General features: G+C 39.6%; 1 protein-coding gene across 5 annotated transcripts in view; it reads right to left on the bottom strand.

Moving 5' to 3' along the window:
- Nek1 (NIMA related kinase 1) overlaps positions 1 to 27,603 on the bottom strand; it is a 124,240-nt gene that overhangs the window by 17,756 nt on the left and 78,881 nt on the right. For all 5 annotated transcript variants that reach the window (XM_059244859.1, XM_059244861.1, XM_059244864.1 and 2 more), the window contains 7 exons: positions 24,963 to 25,028; positions 24,661 to 24,889; positions 12,722 to 12,874; positions 9,853 to 10,017; positions 6,333 to 6,453; positions 4,992 to 5,080; positions 3,887 to 4,125 (listed from right to left, as the gene is read on the bottom strand). In XM_059244859.1, coding sequence (XP_059100842.1) covers positions 3,887 to 4,125; positions 4,992 to 5,080; positions 6,333 to 6,453; positions 9,853 to 10,017; positions 12,722 to 12,874; positions 24,661 to 24,889; positions 24,963 to 25,028 — 1,062 coding nt within the window. The remainder of the gene's footprint in view (positions 1 to 3,886; positions 4,126 to 4,991; positions 5,081 to 6,332; positions 6,454 to 9,852; positions 10,018 to 12,721; positions 12,875 to 24,660; positions 24,890 to 24,962; positions 25,029 to 27,603) is intronic.

Below are 27,603 nucleotides of genomic sequence, written 5' to 3'. Positions count from 1 at the left end.
GAGGAAACAGTACAAGTATAGGTAAAAATTTCAACCTTCATTTAGCAATTGACAGCTCAGGATACAAAAGAAATCAGTGAAGATATAGGAGCCTTGAACAACACTATCAACTTATTTGATTTAATTGACACAGAACATTTATTTCACTTGACAGCTGAAGAATACACTTTAAAAAACAGATCTGTAGCATAGGAGCTACTACCAAAGGAGACTGCAAGGGTCATCAACAGTTCATAGAGAAACCTGGAGAGCATGATGTCAAGCAAAGTGCAGAAACAATTTTGCTGAAAAGCAGCAGCATGGAGAAAGGAGAGAACGGGTTCGGGAAATGGCAATGTACTACCAGCTGCCATCTTGACAAGAGCCGTTTAGTGGAAGAACGGTCGAAAGCCATACAGAATGTACTTGAAGTGAATGCACGTGTAGAGACTACAATATATTTACGATGTTGAGACATGAAAAATAGCAGAGAAACAGACAGTAAGTCAAAAGGACATGTGGTCAAGCCTGGCTTGCATTTTACTAAACCAATGAAGAAATGATCCACTACAGAGGAAGATGACTTGGGCCGGAGCAGAAAAGCAATGGAGCAAAGCCCTTGAGAAGGGAAGTGGGTAAGAGAAGACTATTAAAAAAGGAGAAGTAATTTAACTTAACCTAAAAAGACATGATTCAGCAGCAACAATCTTTATAAGAAGTTAGATCACACCATTTTAGTTTAATGGATTACTTATAATTTTTATCTTTATGGTTCAGTTATGAGGTTTTGACTACCATTATGAATCTGACTATTTACTACACTGGCCCAGTGATGACTTTGATGACTTTGCTGATCTCAGAATAGGCGTGAAAACTTTTGTTCTTATCTGAAATGGCCATGGACTGCTATGTTTCTGTTTTCCTTCCTGCCTCTTCTCTCACTGAAATCTACATGAAATCTGCATTATGGCTAAAATCTCCCAGAATAAGTACTTCAATAAGAGTCTTCAAGCTCACCTGAGGTTTTAAGAGGAAACCTATACTCAAAACCATCACACACTGTAAGTTCAGAAGCTCGGGCTACTGACAGCTCTGTAGAAAGCACGTGGGGGCTTAGGGAAACGGTTCAGTTGGTAAAGCGCCTGCCATGCAAGCGTTTAAATCTTCTAATGTCTGCTATTTAGAGTAAGCAACAGAATTTAACATTTCCAAGTTTAAGAGAAACATAAATACTTCACCAATAAAAGCACATTCAACTAGAAAATTAAATTGAAAAACAAAATGATTTATTTTGAAACACAGTTAAAGATTGAAGAATTCTAGCAATTCAATTAGATATAGGAGCAAATAGATAAACATATTCAATTTCAGATATAAAAATATGAATTAAACAAATACTATTAATTTTTCATTAAAGAGATAATTTTAAGTAAATTATAATAGTGGGTTCTATTTAGCACATGGAGAAACAGATATTCTTCATTCATTTTTGAGGCATTGAGAGCACAAAAACTATTTGTGTGTAGGTGTGTGTGTAGACCAGAGGTCTACGTCAGGTGTCTTTTTCAACTTCTCTCTACCTTATTTTCTGAGACATGATCTCTCACTAAACGAGGAGCTCAGCAATTTGATTGGGTTGGCTGGACAGCACCCCCAGCGATCCTCCTGCTCTGCCTCCACAACACTGGGATTTCAGCTGGGCACTACCCTGTCTGGCTTTACATGGTGCTGGGAGTTCAAACGCAGGCCTTTAAGCTTACACTTTACTGACTGAGCAATTCCCTAGCCACAAAACTATTTCCTAAAGAGAAGTAAGTCAAGCATTATAAATTTTGAATTTTCACTTGTAGAAATTTATTTTACAAAAATAATTATAGGATTAAAAAAATAGAGGTTCAATGATAGAAATATACTGTTAAAAATGTGATACAAAAATAATCTAACAAAAATTCCCATGCCAGGTCAGGGTTCTCCAAGAGACTGACTCCCAAAACATTACAGGCTATAGCCCTTGATTGCCCTTTCTGAGGTGGAAGGCCACTATCGCTAAAGACACCATGCACTTCAGGTGCAGGGCCCAGATGTCCCTGAGCTGGAACTGACCTGAAGACCTACTCTGATGACTAGCTTTCATGGAACCAGAAGGTTCCATGCAATCTCCCAAAGTAGGGGAAAAAACCAACAGTCCTTCCCAGCTATAATGCCTATGAACCACACTGCCCAGCATAGCACTATAACCTTAAGGGTACAGCAGTGGGACACAGACCTTGGCAGTAGCCAACAGCTCTCTAATTAGACTTCAGACCCACTCAACAAGAGGAAGATCATACCTGGAACTGGAAACCTAGCCAATTACTCATGGCTAGTGAAGTCATGGATCTTGGAGAAGAACCTACAACCTCCACTTTACTAACCCAGGATAATTTCTATCTAACTATATTCTAAATGTCTGTCCTGATACTCAAAGAGTGTAAGTATACTCCTCACTTTCCATCAAGGAAGCTTCTCTTTGCAACAGAACAAGACCAACACAGAAAACCACAACCAACCACAGTGCAGAGTTCTGGAGCCCTGTTTCAATGGATACACCTACAACACAACTCCTTCAGCTAATGCTCAGAGAACATTGCAGAAGAAGGGGCAGAAAAGGTGTAAGAGCCAGAGGATCAGGAGTTTGCTCTAAGATAGTATCTCCTAGCAATAATGTTAGAAGCTACACCCATAAAGTCTTACAATATGACAGCCTAAACATGAGCTGAACAAGGACAACAACAGGTATGGCAAAGCCCACTCTGCCTCAACCTTACACAAAGAACTACAGGCAACTAAGGAATACTGAGAGTGAGATAAATAGTCTTCACCAGGGAAGAGCACACCGATTAGTGATGCAGTACCAAATGGTTAGCCCTGAAACACACATATAAGTAACAGACAGACTGGGCAGGCTATACTAAGGAATATATATGCATATACATATATGCATGTTAACAACAATTAATGGAAAAAGAGGTCATGAATTTGAACTAAAGCAAGGAGGGGTATAGGGGAGGGTATGGAAGAAGGAAAAGGAAGGAGAAAATGATAGAACTATAATCTCAAAAACAAATAATAAAAATGATATAGCAACTTAATGCAGTATTTGGTCATTCAAGATAATGAAGGAATATTTAATAAAATGACTTATTTTTTAATAATATTAAAACAATATTTGTAATACTGCAATATATACAATAAAATAACTACACAAACAATATACATGACATATTTTGGTTGGTATGCATATATAAAAATTACATATAAGTAAAGTAGGTGAATGACTTTACTAAGCCAGAGGAGAGCTTTGCAGGGAAGCAGGCAGGGAAACTAAGAGAATCCAGATGGAAGCTGTCTCCACTCTGCACCACATAGTCCTATTTGTAAAATAAAGCTGCCCATAAAAGAGTGAAAACCACAAAGGCCACCACCGTGGTGTACAGGAGTCCAAGGAACTATCAGGAAGGGACTTACACTTCTCCCCCACCCCTCAACAGAATCACAGGAACACCAAGGCTGCAGAAACCAGCCACATTCTTTCACTTGAGGTATCTGTGTGTTGATGTGGGACCTGGATGTGGTAACACTGAATGGGTAGTTGGGTAAACAATTCCTCAGACCAGCAACTCCGAGTGCCTGCTATAAACTCTGTCTTATTCCCCAAGTAGAATGTTTATTGGGAGAGCAACCATAGCTCCATAGCTGTTTGTTAGTACCATTAAAAAGAACTCTAGCCAATAAAATAGGGGCTTTTTGCTGCTTTTGTTTGCGTGTATTCATACTTGTCTGGATTTTGAATCTATGAAAACCCAGCACTGGCAATCAAGCCATGCTATCAGTGGAGAGAGCACGGTCCATCCGAGATCACACTTACCTTTGGGTTGTTTGCATCAAACAGACCCGTCGAAAGCCCAATCAGTAAGGAATTCTTGGTTCTAGTTTTTGGCGGTGAATCAGAGCGAGATCGAAGGGAAGTTGATTCTTCTGGTGAACAATGAATTGACTGAACTGAGCTCATGTGCTCAGATTGAACCACTTTCTGGAAAAACGGTTCTGGTTGTACTGACTTCTCTACATCACATCCAGACTGCCGAGAATCATCTACTGCAGGTTCTGTGGAATAAAAAGAGATCATATCATAAATCTATATAATAGCACTTAAAATTCTGAAAATATCAACAACTATCATAAAATATTTAACACAAATCCCACCCAACGGGCTGGAGAGATGGCTTAGTGTTAAAAGCACTTGCTGTTCTTGCAGGGGACCTGGGTTTGGCTCCCAGGACGCACATAGCAGCTCATAACCATGTAACTACAGTTCCAGGGAATCTAACATGCTCTTCTGGCTTCTGTAGGTACCAAGACTACACGTGGAACAATTATTATTTATATGCAGGCAAAACACTCAGACATATACAATATTTTTTAATTAAAAAATGAATTCCATAAAAAAATTCATACCAGGAAAATAAAAATTAAGGTATACATATAAGTATACTGTATACTACCTTATAAATAACTTTTAAGGAGATATAATGTTTACTTTAATGATTTAATTTAATATATATTTTCATTATATTGGAAGTTTTAAAATATAGAAATTTAAAGAAACATAAAAAATATAGTTTAGGAAATCAATTTTTCAGTTTGTCTCTATAAAATAAAAAAAATTGTTCATATTGTCTTATATTTTAACCAATAGTATTTTAAAAAGAAACAAGTTTATTCAGTGCCCTTAGCATACTGGTTTTGTTTTGGCAATAAGTCTTTTCATTTTCAACAATATAACTGAAAAGTTAACTGCTTATATTACCACAATACCGGGCTGGCTATTACAGGTTCCTGTTCTCTAGGCCTATTTTTAAAATAGAATTATGGTGACTTATAAGAAATGCTCTTAAATATGGTGCCCAAATTAGACAGGCTGGTGTTAAGAAGCCTTCCAGAAAGAATTCGACTAATACAGTGGAGCTTACCTATATGATCCTCACAAGACTGGTCCACGTTTCCCCTAATTCTATCTTCACAAACTTCACTCTGCTGCATGGCAACGTTATCTTCCAATCTGCCACAGACAGGAAAACCAAACAAAATAAACAAATGCCACAGTTCATCACAAAGAAAAGTTCCCTTATGTAAAGAAAATGAAACCCACGTCTACTAGCATCCTGAACTCCCTTGTCCATGTATTTTTCTAATTTTCATATAATCCTTTCTCTTGTAAGCACAGTATGTTTTCTACTTCTCACCCAATTATTAATCATTAGTTAATGACCACTCATTCATTCAGAAAGCTTATATTGGTCAAATCTCTGAAGAATGACTAAATTACAATTTATCTAAAAATTACACCTGTTTCAAAAAATACACACCTACTTTTGCAAAAATACTTGATGTAAAATATTACTCATTGTAGCATCACAACATACAGTATTAATAAATACTCATCAAGCAGTAGGTTATTGAGTTGTCTTATATCCATATAATAGAATATAGGATAGAGAACGTTCACGTATTAATGTGAGAAGATTTCCCAGACTACAAACTTTTTAAAAAGTATTTATTTTATATGTATGTATGTGTGTGCTTCACATGTGCATAAGAGTCCTTGAAAGGCAGAAGAGGGCATCAGATGCCCTACATCTAGAGTTACAGGGGTCTGAGTTGGCATGTATGTGCTGGGAACCAAACCCAGGTCTTCTACAAGAACAGTAAGCCCTCTTTAACTGCTGAGCCATCTTCCCTGGCCCCAAGACTACTGGCTTGTATAAAAACAAAGTGAGCACGGAGAGATGGCTCAGTGGCTAAGAGCACTTGCTCTTTAATGAGGACCAGAGTTTGGATCCTAGCGCACTCACACAGGCCATCTCATAAATACTAGAGGTCCAACTCCCAAGGGACCCAATGTGCCTTCGTGCCTCCATATAGTACTTGTGCACACACATGTAAGCATACACTTGCAAAGACACACAAACAAAATTTAAAAAAAAACAAAAAGGCAGGAAGCATTGTATATATTAGGAACTGTATTTGGAATGGGATGAAGACTGTAGTTTGCTTATACATACTAAAAATTATCTGCAAAGAAAGATCAGAAATTGGTGGAATGGAAATATAGGCTGGCAAGACATTTATTGTTTATCTTCATATAGTTTTTGATTTCTTACCCATGTTAATACCTATTAAGAAATCAAATGACTTTCTAGGGCATTGCAATATGAAGTTATTAAACTAGAGTGTTAGTTTATTCCAGCATTACTTATTAAAGAGCTTACTAAAGGACTTGGCTTTGAAAAGGAAAGGAAGGGACAACATACTCAGTCTCCTTAGCTGCTTCTTTCTCACTAATCCACACGTCATTAACCACACGGGACAAACTCCCATCTGGGGTTGTGCTACTTGGCTCTTGTAGAACTTCCGTTTCCAAATCATCAGGATCTTCAAAGCAAAATCAGGAGATGTCAGAGGAAAGTTTGCCGAGAACAGACTGAATGAACTTTCTATACGTTATCACTGCAATTAGTTTAACTAATGCTAATTATATAAAAACCAACTGTTTTAAGCTTTTTGTTCTAGTTCTATAGCATAGTCATTTCTGAAACGAAAGACTAGTTCTTTCACCTTTTGTTATAACAAAAATACTGTGTGCTGTGCACAATACTCCTTATCATTATATAAAATATATGTTCAATTAAAATTATAGTAATATGTAAATTCACTTGAAGGTATGAAAACTAAAGAATAAAGACACCTGTTATTACAAGTAAGGGAAAATAGCCTGTATTATTAATGAATAGTAAGAAAACTTTAATCTTTAAAATCTATCTTCCAACAACCACAAAAGAAAACCAATACGATTACCTGGACTTTCACAATGGCCTCGAGAAGAACTAGAGTATGCTAAATCAATTTGCCTATACTCTCAAATAATTCGTAGCTAGGGAACTATCTCTGTTTCTCTGGCAGTCTTTAAAGTGATTCTATTTACTCACTTGCTTACTTATTAATATGTGCATGTTTATGTCTGCATGAGTGGATGCATATATGCAAGGTGTGTGTGTGAATATGTGCAGAGGCTAGAGGTGAAGTCAGGAGCGCTTGCAGGACGGCAGACATGTTGTGTGGCTGCATGACTGCGCAGCAAGTGCTTAACTGCTGAGCCCTCTCTCCAGCCCCATTGAGGCGTCTCTTGTTCCTGTCTGAGATCATATACTATCTTACTTAATTCAACACCATGTCCACTTTTTCATGGAATTCAGACATGCTTTTCTTGTCTATTTTAAAATTTCTAATGATCTGTCCCATTGTGAAAGATAAGAGACATACAAATTCTAATAATTTTTATCTGTTGCTAACATGAATGTTTGGGTCATTCATACAAGGTAAGTGCTAAGGAGGAAGAACGTTTTTTTGATCTGTAATTCTGTTCTTGTTAAATGGGGAAGAGGAGGTGGCAAATGGGTTGGTTGTTTCTAGAAAGAAGCTGATACCACTCTTCCTTTGGGATGAGTTGTATTGGGAGAGAAGGCCTCAAGATAATGGGAAACACGATCGTGCTTTGAGGTAGGGAAGGATTAAAAAGGAACAGCACCTTCTATCAGACAACAGGAAGGAGGTGGCCTTAGGGAAGAGAGCTTTCCCTGTAGAACCTAGAAAGGAGTTTCAATAAGAGGTACAGCTTAAAGTAAGAGGGAGACAGCTGTCGTGGACAGGATGGCAGGCGGGGGTCAACTTTGGGGAAATCCTCCAAACAAAGGAAAATATATGACTTTTTTATCCTTTCAGGGGCTGGTATCACATGATTTTTTGTTCAACATAGCCCACTGACAGGGAGCACAGAGGAGCCAGGTACAGTGCAGCACTATAAATCAGGGGTGGTAAAACCACAGTACAGATGGCTTCTTAACTCTCTGTCCCAGAGAAAGAACTGCAGCGGAGCAACACCTGGTTTCTTCAGGCTGTGGGCTGGACTGCTTAGAGAGATCCGCTTCTTAAAGGGGCAGGTCAGAGACCTAACAATTCCCTAGTGATCTTCAGCTGTATTAAAACCAACGTATTCCATCCTATAGACTCAAATTGTGACCATGCTTTTCACAAAGCCTAAAATATTTACTCTACAACTCTCCGCAGGAATCGTTAAGTTCGCCAACCTCCAAACTAGGCTATACAGTCTCCACTATATGCATACACATCCTACTAGTTGACTTTATTTCTTCTTAAATTTTCTACTCTTAATTTTTAAGAAGGGCACAACATGCTGTCTTGTTTGGGCTACAATAATGAATATTTGAACAAAAATTTATTTCCTGGAGGCCGGGCGGTGGTGGCGGGTCAGAGAATCTAGCATCAGGATGGCAGCACTGGTCAGTTCTGGAGAAAGGTTGTCTTCCAGGCACACTGGCAGCCTTTTTCTTCCTGTATTTCTAGCATGGTATAAAACAAAAGGCTAGCTCACCAGCCTCCTCTTAGAAGGATGTTAATGCCATTCATGAGACTTCACTGTAATTCAAAACTTAATTACTTCCAATACCAACGGGCGGTGGTGGCGCACACCTTTAATCCCAGCACTCGGGAGGCAGAGTCAGGCGGATCTCTGTGAGTTCGAGGCCAGCCTGGGCTACCAAATGAGTTCCAGGAAAGGCGCAAAGCTACACAGGAGAAACCCTGTTTTGAGAAAAAAAAAAAAAGAAAGAAAGAAAGAAAAGAAAATTGACAGCCTCTGGTTGGTATCTGGAAGTCAAAGCATCACGAAAGAAGTTTACTTAGCTCAGTAAAGCTCCATGGCAATTTTTTGAGACTAAAATGTCAATCTGTATGTGAAAGGAATATAGTTAATTTTTAGTTAATGAGCAAACTGGTGGGTTAAAGATGGTTGCAGATTCTTTAACACTCTTCCCTTTGAGAGGCAGGCCTAGTTTTCTACTTGAATTGACTCTGGGGTTGTGACAGCTCTGACCAATAGAAGTGCTAACGGTCCCAGTTCAGTTCTCTGGTTAACCTGAAATAACATACACGGCTTTTACCATAGCACCCGAGATGGCTGTGGGTTCTGTACAACTTGTCCCTCTCCCAGCTGAATCCTACGTCCCTCACCTCAGAACCTCCACCAGAGCATGAATCACATAAGATGGAAAAACAGTGCTGGAGAGACGGCGCAACAGTTCACAGCACTGGTTGTTTTCCAGAGGACCCAGGTCCGGTTCCCAGCACCCACATGGTGACTCACAACCACCTCAAACTTCAGCTGCATCATCGTCTTCTGGCTTAGCAGGCCCCAGACACACATGCAGGCCAAACACCTACGTCCATAAAGAAAGAAAAGCTTTTTTAAAAGGTAGGAAGAATCCAGAATGGGACAGGCTCCTTAATAGGGGAGAGGGGACTATCTCACTCAGCCTTTGAGGGGTACCTTTCAAGAGACAGAAAAGCCATTAGGTAGTCTCACTGACAGCTGAGTGTCCCACCACCTGATCTCTTAGGCAAAGACATGATGTATTAGGAAAATCACAAGCCCATCTTGACTCGATCCCTGATCCATAAAATAATGGAGTAGAATGGCCAGTCACTAGTGCACATGATTGTATGTGCCTGTAGCTCTAGAACAGCAGCAGCAAGAGTGGGACTCTGAGTTCTAGGAGACCAGCCTGACCCACATAATGAAACCCTTGAAGACTCTTGGTCTTGAAAACCAAAACAGGAAGAAAAAAAGAGACAGTTCCTAAAAACAGCAAGCCTAATTTGAGATGATTACTCAAACATACACACACAGTTTGATGATTTCTTTGATAATTTCAGTATCAAACAAAATTGAGCTCATTTGAATGCATTTCAACATACCTTCCACATTTCCATCCAACACTGGTGGAGGCATCTCACTAAACTTTGGGCTTTTTGTTTCAACAGAATCAACAGTAGCTGACGGGTTTATTTCTTTTGAAATACATTCTGGTTTCTCTTCTCCAGTGAGTAAGGATTTGTAGTTTTCCCCTTCAGGATGAATCTCTGTAGAAGCAAAACAATGAAAAGTCTACTCTTCTCAAAGGGTTTTGAAGTTACTTGCAATGACAGTTGGAGAAAAAGCAAAAAGAAAAACAAAAACCTAGATTGTTGCAACAGGTGGTTACTGGTGAAGCTCTCTTACACACCAAAAACTAATAAATGAGTTAAGATAATGTGACAGCCAAATTTCATTTCATAATGACTTCCAGGGTGGTTAACACAATTTGCATTCTTTTCCTTTGGGGGAAAAATTAACACACCTGTATCAGAATCGAATTTTTAAAATTATTAACCAACTTTTTCAATTATTTGTTTTTCACATAGCTTTGTTTTTCATATGTAGTTTTCCCTATAATATTTACTTCTAATTTGCTACAAACTCTGCACACTGTAGCTGTTTCCAGGAAAGAACAGATTTATCATAGAACAACTGACTGTAGTTATCTACTCTCATCATCCCTGTGTTGAACATTTATACCAGCCAGTGTACTAACTCCCCCAAATCAATTTTGTCATAGGTAGATGATTTTATATATACAATAAATAATCCTGCTAATATATAGACCTCTGAATTACATCATTAACTCAGCTTTTCAATAAGTCATATATTAGAGACCTTATAAATTATGGCTCCTCAAAAACTCCAATTTTAGGAATTCCCATCTCTAATTTTTAGTGCTGTTTTTATTCATCTCCCTCTACTATAGCTTTTATAGACTAGGTCTCACTATGTAGCCCTTGCTGGCCTGGAATTCCCTATGCAGATCAGGCTGGCCTTGAACTCAGAGAGTGCTGGGATTAAAGGCGTGGACCATCTTACCTGGCCCTATTCTAGCTTTGTAAAAATTTGATTTTTCATGGATTTGGAGGAAAAAAAGGAGGGTATATTGGGAAGGCTTGAAGGGAGAAAAATGGGGGGGGGGAATATTGTAATTATAATCTCAAAAAAGTTTGATTTTGCAAGTACGTTTAATGACTGACCCTGCCACACTTTCTCCATCATCCCCACTTACATCCTTCTAAAAGTCATCATTAGAATTATTCCTTTGCATACATCCTAACCTCATTGAACTCACTTCATTGTACCCAAGTGGAAAATCCTAAATACACTCAATTTCCTCACATGCCTGGTTGACATGATTGGAGAAAAATAGAAATCAATGTCAAGTGACCTCTATCTCAATTCATTACTTTTTTATGGTTTAGATATAGATGGTTGAAGTGTCCTCTGAAGGTACTCATTTCTGAGTGTGGCGATGTGAAAGTGGTAATGAAAGACCCTAACCCTTCAGGCTTACACCCCCCAAGCCCCAGGAGAATAAGGAACTAAAAAGAAAACTAGTTCCAAGGGCAACCTGACTCAGCCACTACTCAATCACCCCTGCAACAATGTAACAATGTAAAAAGATTTCTGTTAAGAGATGTGCTCAACTGTGACTGGGAGAGTTGCAAGTGTTCCAGGAAGGACCACTGTGACCTGTGTGTAAACTCCACTCCCACCCTGATACCCCCCTTGAGGTTTCAGGAAGAATGTACATGCGACGTGACTGTACCCACTCTGTGATCAGACCATGATCTTGTGAAACGAAATTGTATGGGAATTGTAATCTTATGGCTTTTGTGGGTTTTTCCTTTAAAAGCCCCCATGTGGCCGGGCGGTGGTGGCGCACGCCTTTAATCCCAGCACTCGGGAGGCAGAGCCAGGCGGATCTCTGTGAGTTCGAGGCCAGCCTGGACTACCAAGTGAGTTCCAGGAGAGGCGCAAAGCTACACAGAGAAACCCTGTCTCGAAAAACCAAAAAAAAAAAAAAAAAAAAGCCCCCATGTGGCTGCAGTAAGATGCAACTCTTGCTCTTAGGAGCAGAGTTTGCCCGTCTGTGCAGTCGCTTCAATAAACACCTCTTGCTATTGCATCAACTAGACTGGAGTCTGGGTTCTTGGGATGCCCACTCGAGACCCTAAACTTTGGGGTCCAACAGTAAGACCTTGAAATGGGAAGGCAGAGAGGACACTGTTCACCCTTAATAAGAACTAACAACTCCTCTTGCCTGTTAGTAACGTGCACAGGCTCTTTTCATAGTCTACTTCTCAGCATCTAGCTGACACTACAGAACATGTCAATATCCTCATGTCCTACGTCCATTTTTCATATGTGTTAGATATGAGTCTACACTAAACCTTGAGGAGCAACAGAGAGAAAAGAATGCAAAAGGTAACACGCATGCCTAAGCACTGCTCATGTCTGGACACAGTTCCATCCACTCCCTGTCTTGTGAACAAGCTGTCCAGGGGGAAGGCTTCTGATACACAGTTGCTCTTCCTCAGGTGCTGCTACAACACTCAAACACCTAAGATTCAGAGATCCGGAATCCTTCCTTTCTGTCTTGGGCCAGCACTGCCTCCCAGTCCCAGGATGATGTTACACATACTTACATTTCTTCTATTCAATTTAATTCCTACATCTCTTCAAAGACACACCATGCATATTAGTAAATTGTTTCAACATTTTCCCTCACAGAAAACCTGCTTGAACTTTTGCAGCTCCCTCATCCAGATTTCCTATTCTTTAGATTTCATCCAGGTTTGATGAGATCAGAACTCATTCCCATTTAGAACAGCCAACCCCCAGAAGGTAAAATAATTCCATACAAGAAAATGGAGACATCTTAACCCACTAATTTTTCATAGTATTACTTCTTGGACTTACCACTTTCAAAGGCTGTGTTTTCTAGTAGTTCTGTCTGGAGCTGGAGCTCTGCTTCTCCTAGTATCTTCAGCACAGAATCCGTAGGGCTTTTCCCCCAGACTTTTCTTGGAGAGCCATTAGAATCTAACTTAATCACCTCTCCCACAGAATGTTCTGTGAGGAAAGAAATACAGAGAAATAATTCTCAAAGATGGAATAATTCATTGTTTGGTAGATTCAATTTCTATTATCCAACCAACTGTTTCATGCTAAAAGCTATTATAAAAATAAATCACAAGACAAATATACATATGGGCTAAAAGGTAGAAAATAGTCTAAGAAAACTCTGCCTGTATTTGAGCTTATATCATAAGCAAACAACTAATACTTCCTTTTTACAAATAATTCTGGATAAATAATTTAAATAAAATTTAGAAAAGCAAAAATATTAGAGTTAAGTCATTAGAATATTTGGTAATAAAACATAGGGACATGGCTCAGCGATGAAGAGCACTCGTTGCCCATCCAGAGGACCCAGGTTCACTTCCTAGCACCCACAGGGTAGTTCACAAACATCCGTAACTCCAATGTCAGTGGATCTGATGTCCTCTTCCAGCCTCTGCAGACAGCAGGTACCAACTGATGCACAGACATACTATACATCCAGGTAAAACACCCATACACATAAAATAAATAAAAATAAGATTAATATGGTTAAGAGTAATACATATGATACATTACATGGTGTATGTTAATATGGTCTTTTAATTTTAGCCTACATAAGTTTTTGGTTTTTTTTTTTTTAAACTATGATGTTTAATCTCGGTTGTCAACTTAACTAGACCTGGAATCAGCTGAAAGTCAGGTCACAGGGGCACACCTGTAAAGGTTATTTGAAGTGGGAAGATGTACCCTCAGTGTGGGCAGCACCTTCTGGTGACAGACCAGACAGAAGGAGGTCCACGAAGCTTGCCTTTTTGCCTGCTTGCCTTCACTCTCTTGGCAAGCTCATCTCCTCTGCTGTCGCAGATGCTACTTTTCCTGCACTCTTTCATGGACTCCAGAACCCAGCTTCTTTGGACTTCCAATATCAACTACAGACATGTGTCTCTCCAGAAAGCCTCCAGATATTTCATGCCAGACTGGGACTGTTGAAGCCTCCAGCCAAATGGGATGAGCAACTACTGGATTTCTGGCCTCTCAGATGTGAGCTGGCCATTTCTGGAAGACCCTAATTGTGTCATGTAAGCCAATCTAACAAACCCTCTTGTAATTCAATTCACTCTATAGGTTCTGTACCTATACAGAACCTTGGCTAAGATACTGCTGGAAAGATGCTTTATTAGGACTAGGGTGTAGCAGAAAGAGGAACAGCAAACAGACTCCAAGTTACAAAAACTCATGCAAATCAGTAAGTAATATTCAGTTTTGTACCATCGACATGATTGGCATGAGGGACTTAAGTTTCAGAAGCCTGGCTGAGGTAAAGAGACACGAAAGTGAAAGAGGACATAAATCTACTTGTTTGTAATTTGTATAATCGAATCTTTGTAATGAAATTTTTTTCTGGTGGATAAGTATAAACAAATATAACTGATAAGTGGGAGGGTAACATCCAATGTGAAGTCCCACAGCTTTAGAATGGCTGTTCTAACTGTAGAGAAGTTAGTTGAGATGTACAGACTTTGGGTCGAACTAATTTCGCTATATGATGTTTTTATTTGCAAGTTCTTTATAATCAACTTTTAATTTAAAGAGGTGGTGAACTTGGAATTAAGTTTTGAATCTGGAAACAACTTTTCTGCAAGAACAGCCAGCCTCAAGCTTAGGGCTTCAAGCACTGAAGTCAAAGAACCTTAGATACAGAGCTATCTGTTAAAGTCTAACGTCACTGGCGGGGGGGGGGGGGGGGGGGGGGGGGAGGCGGGAGTGTGTGTGTGGGGGGAGTGGTTAGAACAGTATAGATTTAAAAAAAAAACAGGAGTAAGACTTGGAAAGTAAAGTTATTTGATATCTGATAAAAAGGGCCAAGCAATACAACAGAAAAGAAAATTTCTGGAACAAATGAAAATGGAAAAACTGAATGCCCATTTAAAAAAATCAGTCCCTTTAAAGCATGGGAAGAAAAATTGCTGGGTTTGTGGCCAGTCTGAGCTGAAGGGACGGAACTTGGAGCCTAAGAGAACAGAGTGGCTAGTATGTGATATACACAGAGAAAGTCAGACTTCACAACGCTGCTGCACGTCTTTAGTGGATCACCAGTCTGCACATCATGTGTAAGGAAACCACTGCAGGCTCGAGAGGAGACCACCCAAAAGGAGGTGGAGGAGGAAGACTTGGGGTTCACGAAGAGCCAGAAATAGTTCCTATCTCCGTCAGCGAGAACAGGGATACTTGTAGTTCACAAGCCATTAGGCAGATTGTTCAGAAAGGTTGTTGATTCAGTAAAGGGGAAAGATTAGCCATAGACTAAACACTGCTTTATTCCACTTCACAGAGCTTAGGAAGAAGGCCTAAAAGGATCAAGATATTCATAACTAACTAAACTGTATCCCAGAACAAGGCACAAGAATAGTTATAGAAATATAAAAAAATACATGAACTTCACAAATTAAAATTCAGGGTTTTGTCCCTAAGCAAAAATAATCAAGCACAATATGGCCAACCAATCATAACTAATGTCCAAATGACAGAGATGATGAGATTATCACTGGAGAAGGCCATTTATAGTGATTATTATAGCTGAGTTCCGGCCATGGGGGTGACAGTAAGAAAAGTTGGGCTGGTATGTAGTTCCGCTGTAGAGGACTTGCCTAGCATGCAGAGACTCTGGGTTTGAACCATCACCAAAAGAAGAAGAAGAAGAAGAAGAAGAAGAAAAAAACCAGATTGGTGCTAGACTTGTAGGAAGGAAGACCAAAAGAAAATAGGAAAAATAATGGCCAAGAATTTCCCCAAACTGGTGACAGCTATGACTCACAAACCCAAGAAACACTAGCAAAAGGATGTGACAACAAGGTGTGTCACCACCAAACTCACTGAAACCAGGGCTTCAGGAAAACGTCTGAGAAGTAGCAAGAGGACAATGGCACACTGCATACAGAGGAACGGCTGAGACTAAGTTACAGACGACTTCCCGTTGTGAGCAGTGTAAACTAAATAGTGGAGCAGTGTGTTAAAGTAGGAAAGAAAAAAGTATCAGCCTAGAAGTTCATAGCTCATTAACAAATATTTGCTGAAGGCAGTCATAATAAACTTTTACAGACATATACAAGTTGAAAGAACTTAACGTAAGTGATATTATAGCACAGCTTATAACTTAAAGGGGATCCAACATGCAGAGAAACAGTGCCAGATGGAAATTTGCTCATCACAGAACGGAAAGAGCACTAGAAATGGCAAATACGAAGTAGACACATAGAACCTTTTCACTTACTGCTTAAGTCTCCCTAAGAACTAATACCTAGAACAGATTATGAATTTTATACAATAAATACAAGCAAAGCAATTACCTCACCCACCACAATAACAACACAAAGGTAGAAAGGAAATAAGTGCAAGACTGTTAAAATGCTGCTATAGGTTAAGTACTGAAAACAGTTGGAAATAGATTTCATAAGAGTATATACTGTTAACTCTAAATCAAATACTGAGTTTTCAGAGTAATGAACTGTAGCTAAGAAAGCAAGAGGAAATAGAGAAAAATATCACAAATGGAAAAACAGAAAATAAAGCAAAGTGGTATATTTAAATTATGTAGAATGTAAATAGTATAAAATACTAATTAGGTGTTAAGAGTGAATTAAAAAAAGCAAACCCACATTCAATATAAATGCATAGACAGGCTGAGTATGGGAAAGATACCAATTTAGCATTGAGCAAAAGAATGTAGAAATGACTACACCAATAAAGAATTCTTTATAATAAAAAATTAAAGATCACAACACAGATGCCTCTCAAAAAGCCTAAATCAAAGAAGCCAGAAACAAAAGAACGCAAAGCTCTTAGGGTTGGCTCCTATGGCATTCTAGAAGCAGAATGACTAATCTAAGGTGGGGAAATTTCAGACAAAGTAGTCTCTGGAAGACAAAGGTCAAAGTCTGATTGAGGAAGGCCTGTGACACTTCTTGGGATGATGGTGATGCTCTATGTACTATTAGTAGTTAAGAGTAAGTAGGTCCACACATTTGCTGGAACTCAGCAAATGTACAATTACAATGTGTACATATCATTATCCATAAGCAACATAAAAGGAGAAAAAACTTCTAAATAAATACTCAATTCCGATGATGACTCTATGCTGTGAGAAACATACAGGAAAGTATACAAATGTCTGAGTCATGTCAAAAATGAGACTGATGAATAGAGCATAGATATTGACAATGAACAGTAAAGTACTAATGGTATAATATAAATGGATAGTTTATAACAGCCACTGTAAAATTCTTTAAATTTTTCTACACATTTGAAATTTCTCATAATGAAATTCTAGGAACTTATGTATGACAGTACAATGGGATATTATAACAACATAAATGAAGAGAATTTTAATGTAGTACTATAATAAGGTCCATAAAACACACTTAAAATCTAGAATAAAAATAATAAAAACTGCACACGATAAATAATGCAAAATATACAAACAACAAGCTAGTGTGAGCAATTGCCTGGTAACAGGAAGAATTGCCTCTCATGTTCACTAGAGATAGGCCTATACGATCACTCGAGATTCTAGGAAACTACTGCCCCAGGTCTAAAGCAGAAACAGAACTGACCACCCAGTCCTGGTGTTTTTGGTTTACTTGTGACCAGTCTTCCTTACTTTCTTAAGAAATAGGACAAGCTGAGCATGGTGGTATACACCTGGAACCCCAGGACTCAGAAGTTCTGAGACAGGAGCTCCTTGGTGAGTTCCATGTCAGACAGGTCTATATAACCCTGTCCAAAACAAACAAAGAAACAAAGGAACGACAAAATAAATTCCTTCTAAAATCATTTTCTAGGAAGCTTATGTGTATTTCTCACTTTTGCCCCCCACCCAGTCTTTCCTACTGGCAGTGGTCTATTACTCCAGAGCAGAGGTTCTCAACCTTTCTAATGCTGCAAGTAACTTTTTAATACCCCATGTTCTGATGACCCCCAACCATAAAATTATTTCTGCTGCTTCTTCATAGCTGTAATTTTGCTGTTATGAATCATAATGTAAATATCTGGGTTTTTCAACGGTCTTAGGTGACCCAGTGAAATGGTCACTTGACCCCCAAAGAGTCTCGAACCACGGGTTGAGTATCTCTAATCCAGAAGCCAAGTCATCTATAGCCTCCTACCTCAGACGTCTCAACAGGATTTGTGTGCCATTTTATTTATTGACTATTTTACTGTATAAAATTTGAGCTATATGCACAGAAAGCCCACAACATGTGGTACATGTCAGACAAGCTTAGCTAAAAAGCTTATATGTTAAAAGGAAGTACAATATACTTAAGCAAAGGAAAAAAAAACACACAGGATGATTATCAATGAAAATAAACTAAAAATCCCACAAGGAAATTCATTACTTTAAATTCTAATAAAAAATTAAAAACGAATGAGGTTTACTGTTCACTGAGGGAAGAAAAAGATGTATGTCTATCAGAATGTACAGAGCTCTATACAATAAGGTTGAATTTACCAATAGGAGGGTCTTCAGTGACTGACAAGTTTTGTTCGCCGATAGGAAAAAGTAAGGCGAGCAAGGACAGAAGGAGAGGAATTAGAATCAAAAGCAGACACGTTCTTAGAACGTGTTATTAAGAGAACTTCCACAAATGAGTGACTGCTCATGAATTAGGACGGGGTGGGGGGGTGGGGGGAGGAATAAACATCATATAAAGCCCCGAGAAGAGGGAGGCATGAGCGCTGTGGAAAGAAAAGTGCAGACGTGTAAGGGGTGGTGCAAAATGAGCAGTCCACAGAGAGACAGGTAAAGGAGATGGGCAGAGTGGCATGAGGAACGGGGGAGAGCCCAGTGTTCTGGGTAGGAAGGGGCTGCGGGCTGTATTCTAACTGTGATGGAAACCAGCAGTTTGAGGACAGCAGAGTGACATGGTATACGCTGTCCTCATAATTGTGAGAATTAATTTCAAGTCTTTTTAGAAGGTTACAATGTCTCTACAACCCTATCCAGTGACCCCACCTACCCTTTCCATTTCACTTCCTAGAAAAGATCTACATTTTTTTTCTACTTCCTCGCCTTCCACTTACTTTTTAAACGGATTTTATGTATTCCTTTGGTACAATGATGACTAATTTCCTCAAGCTCACAATGCCGCTTCAATGACAGACATAACATAAAATATAGTCCTCAATTTGTCATCTTTCTTCCAGAAATATTCTGTTCTTCCTTTTGAGTCAAATCAGTTCTCCTACTGTTCTATATATTCCTATGCTTTTCACGTGCGTGCAAGTGTGTATGTGTGCACCGTGTGTAAGCCAAAGGACAGCCTCAGCTGTTGTTTCTCACGTATTGCTATCCAACCTGGTTTTGTATGTTGCTGCTGTTGAGACAGGGTCTCTTATTAGCCTGAAACTGGAAAGGAGGAAGAATGTTTAAAAAATGTTTGGACACTGCAGCAAAAGAGCTGGCCCCAACAGAACTGATGGCATGGGCTTAGGGGAGCTGGCTCTGCCCCTCATCTGAGGGGGCAGCCCTAGTGGCCTGGACTGACAGCTCAGGCCCACAGCCAGGCCTTGGGTTGGCCCACTCTAACATCTACCCCATCTAGGACTTGCAGAAGCTCATGAAGGGACTGGACCTGTGGAATGATACCTGCAGGATCTCCAGGACTCAGACTGGACTCAGCATACCTGAGAGGAATTTTGGGGAGGATCCAGTGAACCAGACCAATGACTTACTGGTAGGAACATTTGCTAGTGATGCTGACTGGACAAAATGGGTATCTATGTGACACATGCTCCCAGTGCCACCAGGACAAATGAAGAGGTGCCAGAGAGGTGGAAAAGATGGAGGAGCAAAGAAGTTTTTTTTGTTTTGTTTTTGTTTATTTGCTTGTTTTAATTTTTTTTTAATTTTTTTGGGGGAGGCACTGCAGGGGTGAGTGAAATAAGGGTGCATGATGTGAAATTTCCAAAGAATCAATGAAGAAATTATGTTAAAAAATATGTGATGAAATTTTCCAAATTTGACAAAAGCTATAAGCTTACATAGAAGAATTTCAGTATGGTGATATTTTATTTGTGCTGAAATGTGATTTTATTTGTATGTTAATAAATAAAGTTGCCTGGGGGTCAGAGCTAATAGCAAGCCATAGCAGAATCTGGGCAGTGGTGGCACACGCCCTTAATCCCATCACATGGCAGGCAGAGTCTGTGTGTTCAAGGACATAGTCAGCTTGGAGACACACGCCTTTAATCTCAATACCAACCATAAACCTGGAGGTCTGTATAGACAGGCAGTGACGAGGAGGTCATGTGGTTGGGTTTACAACCAATGAGAAGGCAGAACAGAAAGTCAATAAAAAGACACACAGGAAGTAGGTCTCTTTGGGAAGGGGAGGACAGCAGCGGGTGATAAGAAGGCGGTCTTGGTCTCAGCTCTTAGCTACTGCTCTGACCTCTTGGGCTTTTAACTCTGCATTTGGCTCTGTGTTTGTTATTTAATAAGAACGTTACATCTACATTTCAGTGAGTCCAAGGAGAGGAAGCAGGAAGAAAACTATACTAAGATACTTCACAATCATACCATTCAAAACCAGAAATAAAGAGAAATAAATAATCAACAGGCTGGGGAGTAGCTCAGGAGTTAAGAGCACTGGGAGCTTTTCCAGAGGACCCGGGCCTGACTCCCAGCACCCACATGGCAATTTACAATGGTCTGTAACCAGTTCTAGGGGATTTGACATCCTCTTCTGCTGTCTGTGGGCACCAAGATGTACGTGGTGCACAGACACATATGCAGGAAAAACACCCATACACATAAAATCATACACAATTTTTGAAAAAAGAGATAAAATGTTATATCAATCACGCAAAAGTCATGTATGTACAGGGGAACAAAAATGAAGGCCGTGACTCTTGAGAGAAGACGGTAAGGAGACAATGAAGGCCGTGATTCCTGAGAGAAGACGGTAAGGAGACAATGAAGGCCGCGATTCCTGAGAGAAGTTATAAGGGTGCATTTTTTTGAACACAGGAAGATAAAAGAGTTATCCAGAACGCTAACCCAGAAGTAACATCTTTATATTCTAAACATTTATATTTGGGAGGAGGGTGGGGTGTAAATGGGAAGGGTTGGACAGGGGAAGGAGGAAAACAATGTAATTATGTTTTAAATTCAAAAAACAAAAATAAAAATATATTTATATTTTATGTGTATGAGTGTTTTGTCTCTTATATCATCATGTGCATGCCTGGTGTTGGAGAAGGTGCTGGAGAGGTCAAAATCAGGAGTTTGAACCAGGAGGTGGTGGCGGACGCCTTTAATCCCAGCACTCAGGAGGCAGAGGCAGGTGGATCTCTGTGAGCTGGAGGCCAGCCTGGTCTACAGAGTGAGTTCCAGGACAGCCAAGGCAACACAGAAAAACCCTGTCTCGAAAAGCCAAAATAAATAAATAAATAAATAAAATAAAAGAGGGAGTTTGATCCTCTAAACTGGAGTTATGACAGGAAAAACGGCTGCTTTGTAGAAGAGACAAAACAATGAAAGCGTACAAGCCTGTGAAGTACCCAGTGTCTGCCAGAACCTCGCAAGTGGGCACAGGCTGCCAAGCCAGCACTCCAGGACATAGCTCTCTTGGTCTGCCCTGAGCAACAGACAAGGAAAGAATCCCTTGATTTCACCTTTTTCTGGGTCCTGGTCGGGTGCAGGGTGCAGGAGTGGTTGAGAATGGCAGCCAAAAGCCGGGCGTTGGTGGCGCACGCCTTTAATCCCAGCACTCGGGAGGCAGAGCCAGGCGGATCTCTGTGAGTTCGAGGCCAGCCTGGGCTACCAAGTGAGTTCCAGGAAAGGCGCAAAGCTACACAGAGAAACCCTGTCTCGAAAAACCAAAAAAAAAAAAAAAAAAAAAAGAAAAAAGAAAAAAAAAGAGAGAATGGCAGCCAACAGAAGACAGAACTGGGGAGACGCAGCTGCTGCTTCTCTCAGAAGAGTGGCATTGAGAGACTGGTAAGGCAAAGCTACATTTCTCTGTTTGGTTACATGGCTCTAGGTGCAAAAACAGACCTAAATCCCCAAATCCCAGCGTCCTGGCTAGATGATAAGAGTCCTCAGAAACCAGAAAACACCAGGTGACAGAGCACAAGATTCAAGGGCGTGATCTTGTCACGAGATTTATTAGTACTTCAGATTACTGTTCCTACATGCACACGTGGATCTGTTCTTGTGTAGCTTAACAAAGACTTTGGAAATGGAACTCACAGATTCCTGTCCAGGTCCCACACTAGGAGGTGGAATACATGCTAAGATCCAAACAGCATTGACAGGCTGTGAAAAATGAGCTAACACCTGAACCGTGAACCACAGGAGAACACGGAAGAACTCACAGCTAACCTGACCCCGGTCACGTCCTGCTAACGCAACTGTATCAACATTCTCTGTGGGATTTAAGCAAGACTCCAAGCCTCATTAGGCAATATTCAAGATGAAGACATAGTTAGAAATTATTTGACATACAAAGAAATACAAAATCTCAGCTGTTACAAAAAACAGTCAACACAATGTTAACCCAGATGTTGGAATTACATAAGAATGATTTAAAAGCAGCTATTATAAAAATGCTGCAGGAAGTAATCATAAGCTTTCTTCCAAGAAAAGAAACTGAATATATTAAAGTAATTACACAAAACTCAAATTCCAACGTTTATAAATAAAAACTGTACAATAAATAAATAAAGCCATGTTCAGATGAACTGATGTTTTGTTCTAGAGGTGTTAAAATTTACTATAACAGATACCATAAGGATTGCAAAATGTAAATATTTACTATCTTCTTATGTAGAGAACACATTTGCTGACCTCCATTTACTTAAATTTTTTTATTCTTTGAGAATTTCATACAATGTATTTTGATCATATTCATCCTCAACTCCACTCAGATATGCCTTTCTTTCCTCCCACCTCATTTTATGTCCTTAAAAAAATAACCCACTAAGTTAAATTTGTGTTGTCTATACACCCCTGGGTACAGGGCCATCAATGAAGGAAGACAGAGATAACAACAGGCGGAAAGAAAACCGACTCTCCATCCCCCAGAAGCCATGAACAAAACTGAAATACAGTTAGGTAGAAACGGAATGCCATAAACTGCCTCCCCCTCCATGCTAGAATGCTAACCGGCTTGATCTTCTCTAGACAACCACAGCTACTATGAGTGCTCCTGTCAGCCCAGAAGACACTGTTCCATCCAGTCCTCCTCCACTTCCGGCTCTTCCGGTCTTCCCACCCCTCTTCCATGATAATTCCTGCATGCTTGTGTGCTCTCTAGCACCCCCACCCCGTGTGTGTATGTTATAGTGCATGTTATAGATACTCTATTTGTGGCTGAGCTCGGCACTTCCATGTATTCTCTGTTCTTTGATCAGTTGAGCTTCTACATTAACCACCAGCAAGACCCAATTCAAAACTCTCCCTTCCATACTAATAAATCTATACTATTTCTTGGAGTCACATGTAGAACCCTTCACAATAAGGATTTGTGCAGCCCTGACAGGGGTCCTTGTTTGATTTTCTTGTCATGAAAATTGAGTTTTAGCCATCCATGTTGAGTTATATCAAGTTCCCTTCACAAGAGCTGGGAGTTAGGGACGGTGGTACACACCTATTATTCCAGCACTTGGAAGACAGAGGCAAGACAATCATGAGCTCAAAGACAGGGCTACACGGTGAGACATGATGAGACAAAACCTCTTACCCTGGAGTCCTGGTTGTTCTCTGTCTAAACCCTTGGCTGGGCTCTGACCAAGCGCATCACATTTACTACTTCCTTGGCTTCCAAAGACTCAGTTCTTCCATTTGAAGTATTCTCAGAATGGCCCATTATTATTAGTGTGTTATCAATTATAACTGCCTTTCTACTTGCAACCCTTTCCACTACATCCTATCCTCCTGAAGAGGGACTATGCCTTAACTTCATCGTGTTTCTACTGCTACAGAGAGGTTGGCATACAGCAGATACTCAATGAAGAATTATTGGGCTTCTGTACAACTCAAAATCAGTTAAAATGATCATTGTTCATAGCCACACTTGCCTATTTCGAGTGTGAACTAAAAAGAACATATACTTCATTGTATTTCTCGCTTACTTCATTGTAAGATAAGAACACAGTGTGTGCTTGGGAATTCTTGCTAGGTAAACCATAACGTCTAAGGGACCTTTCTGAGCTTTTATTGCTCTTGTTGTCATTAGGAATTACTGCTAGAGTTGGGCATGATGGCATGTACCCAGCATTCAGAGGCAGAGGCAAGAGGACTATGAGTTCAAGGCCAGCCTGGTATATATATATAGGAAGATTTTATCTCAAAAAAACCTAAAGCGGGGGAGCCAGGCAACACACGCCTGTAATTTAAGCACTGGGAAGACAGAGGAAAGAAGACTATGAGTTTAAGGACAGTCCTGGATAACAGTGAGACACTGTCTCACCCACCAGGAACCCCCTTCACTCCAACCAGAACCAAGAACATAACCAATTAACATGGTGTAAAGGGTTCAAACAGTACAATGTAAATACATCTCCTTAGTTCTCCTCTTACTATACTCTTATATAAAAATCCTTGCTACTGTAAAGGCCAAAGCATTTTTCATGTTTTTTATATTTTACTAGAAGATATTTTATGCCCATGAGGAAGATGCACAGAATTCTTCTACCTCTCTCAACCCGTCCACATGCTGGTTGCTTCGGATGGCCAGGATATAAGTTTATGTGAGTGCTAAACCAAGACAGGACATGGATATGCTCATACATACTCTCACCTGCAGAGAAGGATGAATCCAGTGTCACTTCATCCAGAGGAATCACAAGCTGGCCTCCAACCTCCCACTTCTTACGATCAGAGGAAATAGCATTTTCTTTCTCATACTCTTTGGCATCTTTATGACCAGCGATCTCACAAGAATCAGAGTGAGGATGCTTTTCCTTTTCATCTTCTTGAGCTTTAAGATTTTCATTTAGCCTACGCAGTATTTCTCGCTTACTCTGAAACAGTTACAGTGTAGTAAGCAGATCATTAAATAAAACGTCTGAAAGAATCTTTGAAAACTGTACTTACTGAAATAGCACTGTTGCTCTTTTGCATTTCTTCTGAAGTTTCTTGGGTATCAGTTAAACTTCCGTCCTTTAAACACAAGATGGTTGAAGAGAAAGAGATAAAACCATTTTAGAACTCTATGCTAAAACCACTGGTATTTTTGTTACTTTTAGTTTTTCATTCAGCTGACCCCTGTAAACTTCTCTCATTCCTGTACAATGTTAACATCGCTTTTTTATCAGTAATGATAAACACTTAAACACTATCAATCAGTTAATAAACTTAATATATGTAAAGGTCAATTCTCAGTCATTTGTCATGTTTGTGGATTACTGCTAATAATATCCTCTTTGGTATCTAATTTTTGATCATTTAAAGTCAATGACAGATATATATATATATATATAAAAAGAAAATTCATATACTTTGTTTATTAGAGCTAGGAAAAGGGTTGTTATTTTTTGCTTTTTAAAAAAATATGGTTCTTGGGGCTAGAGAGATGGCTCAGTGCTTAAGAGCATTGGCTACTCCTGCAAAGGACCTGGGCGTGATTCCCAAAACCCACAAGGTGGCTCACAACCAATTGTAACTCCAATTCTAAAAGATCCAACACCCTCTTCTGGCCTCTAGGGCACCAAGCATGCACGTTGTGCACAGAGATACATGCGGGCCAAACAGCCATAGACATAAAATAAATACCTATAAAAAGAAATCAGCCTGGGGACCAAGCTTGCCTCATGCAAGTGTTCTACTAACTGAGCTAAATTCTTAGTCGCAGGGATGTTTTGGTAGATTAAGGAATTCAGATGAGTTATTTTGAAACCATCTCTATGTACATACACACACACACACACACACACACACACACACACACACACACACACACAGCCAAAGCATTAAACATAATTGACAACTAGCTTTCTTTTCTATGGAAAGAGGTTAGCAAGAACAGATTTCTATTCATTTGTGTCATTAATAATGTAAATTTTGCTTCTGATTAGTATAATAAAGATATTTTTAAAAACTTAATATTTAAAACTATTTGAAAAGGAAAAGATTAGTTGTTATGAAGGTTATGACAGTGTGGCTAAATAATCTTCAAAGTTTTAAATAAGCAGTTTCTATAAATACAACACAGTAAGAAAAACCATTTAGTCACATGGATTATCTCAAATTTTATAATGTTTGAAAAATATGAAAGAATATAGTGATCAGATTTAAAGTAACACATGTAAATGAGACAAGGAGGATTTTACCCAGGAAAGCAGTCAGAGAGATGAACAGCTACTTGAGATGTGAGACTGGGTACCAGGAAGGCAACCACACAATGGAATCTAAAGTTGCTGTAAACAATGTGGCACATGCAAAGTCATTATCAGAAAGAGAGAAACCTACTGGGAGAACAAAAGACTCTTACACAGGCTCTGAAGAGTGAGCAAGATAGTTTCATACTTTGCCTTATTTTCAAGATAAACACAAAAGCTGCAAGAAATCTGTGTAGTAATCAATAACCTCTGCAGTATGAAAAAAATCTAATGAATCTCAAAAAATACAAGTCACAGACAGTCGCTACTGGGTTAGGAAAACAGGGTTATTAAGCTGTAGGGCTCAGCAGACTGTTTTCAGGGCCATTTAAGTCCAGGCAGGCACTCCACATTCTGAGCCCTTTCACCCAAAACAGTCTTTTTAACAGGGAACCTGGTGCACACTTGCAAGTTTAAACTTACTTGTTCACATATTTTTGTTTGTTTTATCTGTGTGGCATACAGAGACTCAGAAGTAGAAGGTTAAAAAAAACTAAGTACACTGAACCTCATTTACCATGTTACAAAATTTCAAATAGTTAGTTTGTTCCTAGAGTTAGTTACTTTAAGTACTACAGAGATATTATTCTTAAAAAACTTGCTAATCACGCTGGCAAGGGTCTAAAACTGTCTGCCACATTATTTTCAGTAGTTGCTTTCACATGTTTTTACTCCATTTATTGAGTGTATGTGTAGGCTTGCTGCTGGGTCTGCTTCAACTACAAGGAAGTCAGGTAAAGTCTGTGGGAGTCGTTCTCTCCTCCTATCACGTGGGGCGGTCTCAGGGATCAAACTCAGATTGCCAGGCATTGTGGCAAGCACCTTTCCCCACTGAGCCATCTTCCCAGTCTGTCAGTAATTGTTTTAAAGTAGAAAAGAATCATTTCAGCACAATGCCCCCCACTCCTATACACATGCATCTGTGAGACACTGGTTCTACGCTCTCTCTACTCCCTTGTCAAAACCCACAGGTGCTCAATTCTCATGTCTAAAATGGTAAGTGCATATAACATACATATCTCCTCCATAGACCACGAATCATCTCTAGATTAGTTACAGTACCTAACAGAATGACATGCTGTGTAAATTGTCATTGTATGGTTTAACAGCATAAAACATCATTCAGTACTACAAATGCCACGTGTACAGGTCTGTGCAGTACCATCAGCAACAACATGACTTTTGCTCCTAAACACTCAGGATCTGAAACTGATTTGACTTTGTATACAGGGACTCCTCAGAAGCAAAGTGCTCAAGGTATATTTATCCATGATAGAGTTCTAGATAAAAATCTATGGGCAGAAAAGTTCCAATATTCAGATGAAGCGCGCCCCCCCCCCCCAATTCAAGAAGATAAT

Source organism: Peromyscus eremicus, chromosome 17 (assembly GCF_949786415.1).
Source record: "Peromyscus eremicus chromosome 17, PerEre_H2_v1, whole genome shotgun sequence".
Classification (NCBI taxonomy): domain Eukaryota; kingdom Metazoa; phylum Chordata; class Mammalia; order Rodentia; family Cricetidae; genus Peromyscus; species Peromyscus eremicus.
This window is presented reverse-complemented; position numbering and strand designations above follow the sequence as displayed.